At 39.6% G+C, this 2,500-nt stretch overlaps 2 protein-coding genes across 4 annotated transcripts in view; one reads left to right on the top strand and one right to left on the bottom strand.

Annotated features, from left to right (window-relative positions):
* The window catches only part of LOC119417459 (membrane cofactor protein), a 146,442-nt gene that overhangs the window by 249 nt on the left and 143,693 nt on the right, over positions 1-2,500 (bottom strand). For 2 of the 3 annotated variants that reach the window (XM_037684668.1, XM_037684670.1), the window contains one exon: positions 1-295. This exon is cut by the window's left edge and continues 249 nt beyond it. In XM_037684668.1, the coding sequence (XP_037540596.1) occupies positions 214-295 (82 nt within the window). In that variant the 3' untranslated portion in view covers positions 1-213. The remainder of the gene's footprint in view (positions 296-2,500) is intronic. The other variant, XM_037684669.1, reaches the window with a different exon arrangement.
* si:dkey-261h17.1 overlaps positions 1-2,500 on the top strand; it is an 88,497-nt gene that overhangs the window by 48,873 nt on the left and 37,124 nt on the right. The gene's annotated exons all lie outside the window — the stretch shown is intronic.

Genomic DNA, 2,500 nt, shown 5'->3' with positions numbered 1-2,500 from the left:
ACTGTGGAGTTTAATCATAATCAGAAAAGTGAAACAGGAAGTGGATATAAGTGGCTTTTCTAAGCTGTAAGTTTGGAAATCAGACAAGGCACTTTAAGCATCATATGAGAGTAAAATTTAGGCCGATGAAGAGTTTGAGTTTAAAATTGTCATTGTGAAGCAAATTTCCAAGGTCTGCATAATTTCTACATTGCACTTTGAAAGCAGGTACATTCACAGATCAGTCCGGGGGACATTCCTCTTCTCATGACATTTTACACCAAGTAGAGTTGGCCCAACGTGACCAGTGTGCTTACTATAAAAAAAGGGGAAACAAAGAGAAGTATTATAACAATTTATCAGTAATGTGTAATACACCCTTTAGACCTGCAAAATAAGGGAAGGGGAAACATATCTGCAGAATGCCTGTGAAGAAAATCTTCCAACAGGACAGGTAGAAACCTAGGACAAGACAGAGGATGACAAAAAAACAAACCAAAAAAAAAAAAACCAACAGAGCTGAAAATGTTAAAATAAATAAGCAGCCACAACGTTAAAACCACTGACAATGAAACCTGACATGGATCTGGTTATGATGCAATGTTCTGCAGGGAAATGACAACGGTACCTTTTCAGTAATTATTGATGTAAAAGTTTCTACTGTGAAACTCTGAACCCTTTTATTATTCTAGTAAACTTTTCAGAACTGGCTTGTTGAGTTTCTACCACAGTCTGAGCTACAGGGTAGCTTGTGCAAATTAAGGCACTGATGTGTATTGATTCTCCTCAGCTGCTGAAGAGTTGACACATTGACATGTAAGTAAACACTGGACACCATGCGAGAACCCCAAGTTGAAGTCACAGTGAGTACAACACCTTCACAGGATGGTCTCAGTACAAGTTTTAAAGGATTAAAAGGACCCCACATTGCTAATGCACAAACTCTGGCACCAAATAGCCAACATGGCAGCTTCCATAAAATGGTCCAGCTGGCCTTTATTCCAAACAACGAGAGAAGACAGGGACATGTAGTCTTTTGTTCCTTACATGTCAAGTCAAGTCACATTTATTTATATAGCACATTTATGTTGATGGTCAGACAGCAGCTACACAGAGGTAGCCACCTCGGTTCTCTCATATTTCTAATTTTCTAATGGATTGTTGTCACCAGAAACATTGGGCACTCAGGCACCTTCTACACATGTCCACGGTCTTACCTATACAAGATTTTTCCTTGTAAATACTGCAACGTTTCTAAAAATGTTTTCATCCGCAGAAACAGAAATGACCCAAATGCAGTTGGCTCATCCACTCCCAAAAAAAGATGGACAGCAGATCCAAGAGCAAAATCTGAATTCTTTTGTAAACAGATGAGAAAGTTGAATTTCTTTGTGTCAGGCTAAACTACTGATTGGGAGTTGTGTCAGTCCAAATCCAGACCTAACCGATGCAGTTACCAGAGATGGCTACAGAAGAGATTTTCCTCATGCTGTCCAAGGGTTCAAGATAAATTATTTACACACAAATGCTGGTCTTTTGCTCATTTCTCGTGTTTGATCATTGTTTTTCTTGCTTTAGTAGAGTTGACACAGTACAATAAAATGTTAAAAACTATTTAGCCTTAGATCATTTAGTGTAACAAGGGTATATGCACTGTTCTATTCCAGACTTATTGTTCATCAGCCTTGATTGTTCATTGTGGTAGTACAGTATACAAAGGTTTTGTTGTAGTTGAGAAACTAGGGTCTGCAACACAAAACAAGGACGTATTCATCAATACTGTTACATTTGTATGCTTGGGGTTTAAAGTTGGGCAGGAAGTGGGAGTGTGACTTCCCCTCCCAAAAAAATGTGTTTAGGCTTTCCACACAAGAAAGCAACGGTCGTGCTTTAAGATATTTTTACTCTGGAACCAAGTGTTGAAAAATACTGTTTAGGGGCTCTTAAAAAGCAATTTCCAAATGAAATGGAAAAAGCAAACAAAAAAAGTGTGAATCCATCGAACGTCACTCCTGTGAGGACGTGGTCTCAACCAATTAGATACGTTTAGTGCTCTCCCACCGCCCCGACTGTTCCAGGTAATTTCAAAGGCATGATCACCCTACCAGGAATGTTTTCATGGATAAATTTCTTCTCTCGTCATTTGTATTTACAATAGGAAATGCAATGGAAACTAAGGAAATATGCCCCTAGAAAACTACCATGGGCCTTGAAATAGAATCGCACCAAAAACCAGTCCAACTCTTCCATATTCTGTGATGGCACAGAATATGGATGACTGCTCTAACCTGAGTGGTTAGAGCAGTCGCCCTCCAATAGGAGAGTTGGGGGTTTGATTCCACCAGCAGTCACATGTTGAAGTGCCCCTGGGCAAGACATTGAACCTGTCATTGTGTCCCATCGGTGTACGAATGTGACCTAAAGCACCAGTTTGTCCCTACAGAAGGATTTGTTCAATTATCTTTGTAGAGATCTAGTAGAGTGCTGTATGAATGTGTGTAGTAGAGTGCTGTATGAATGT

Source organism: Nematolebias whitei, chromosome 11 (assembly GCF_014905685.2).
Source record: "Nematolebias whitei isolate Nwh7 chromosome 11, NemWhi1, whole genome shotgun sequence".
Taxonomy (NCBI): domain Eukaryota; kingdom Metazoa; phylum Chordata; class Actinopteri; order Cyprinodontiformes; family Rivulidae; genus Nematolebias; species Nematolebias whitei.
This window is presented reverse-complemented; position numbering and strand designations above follow the sequence as displayed.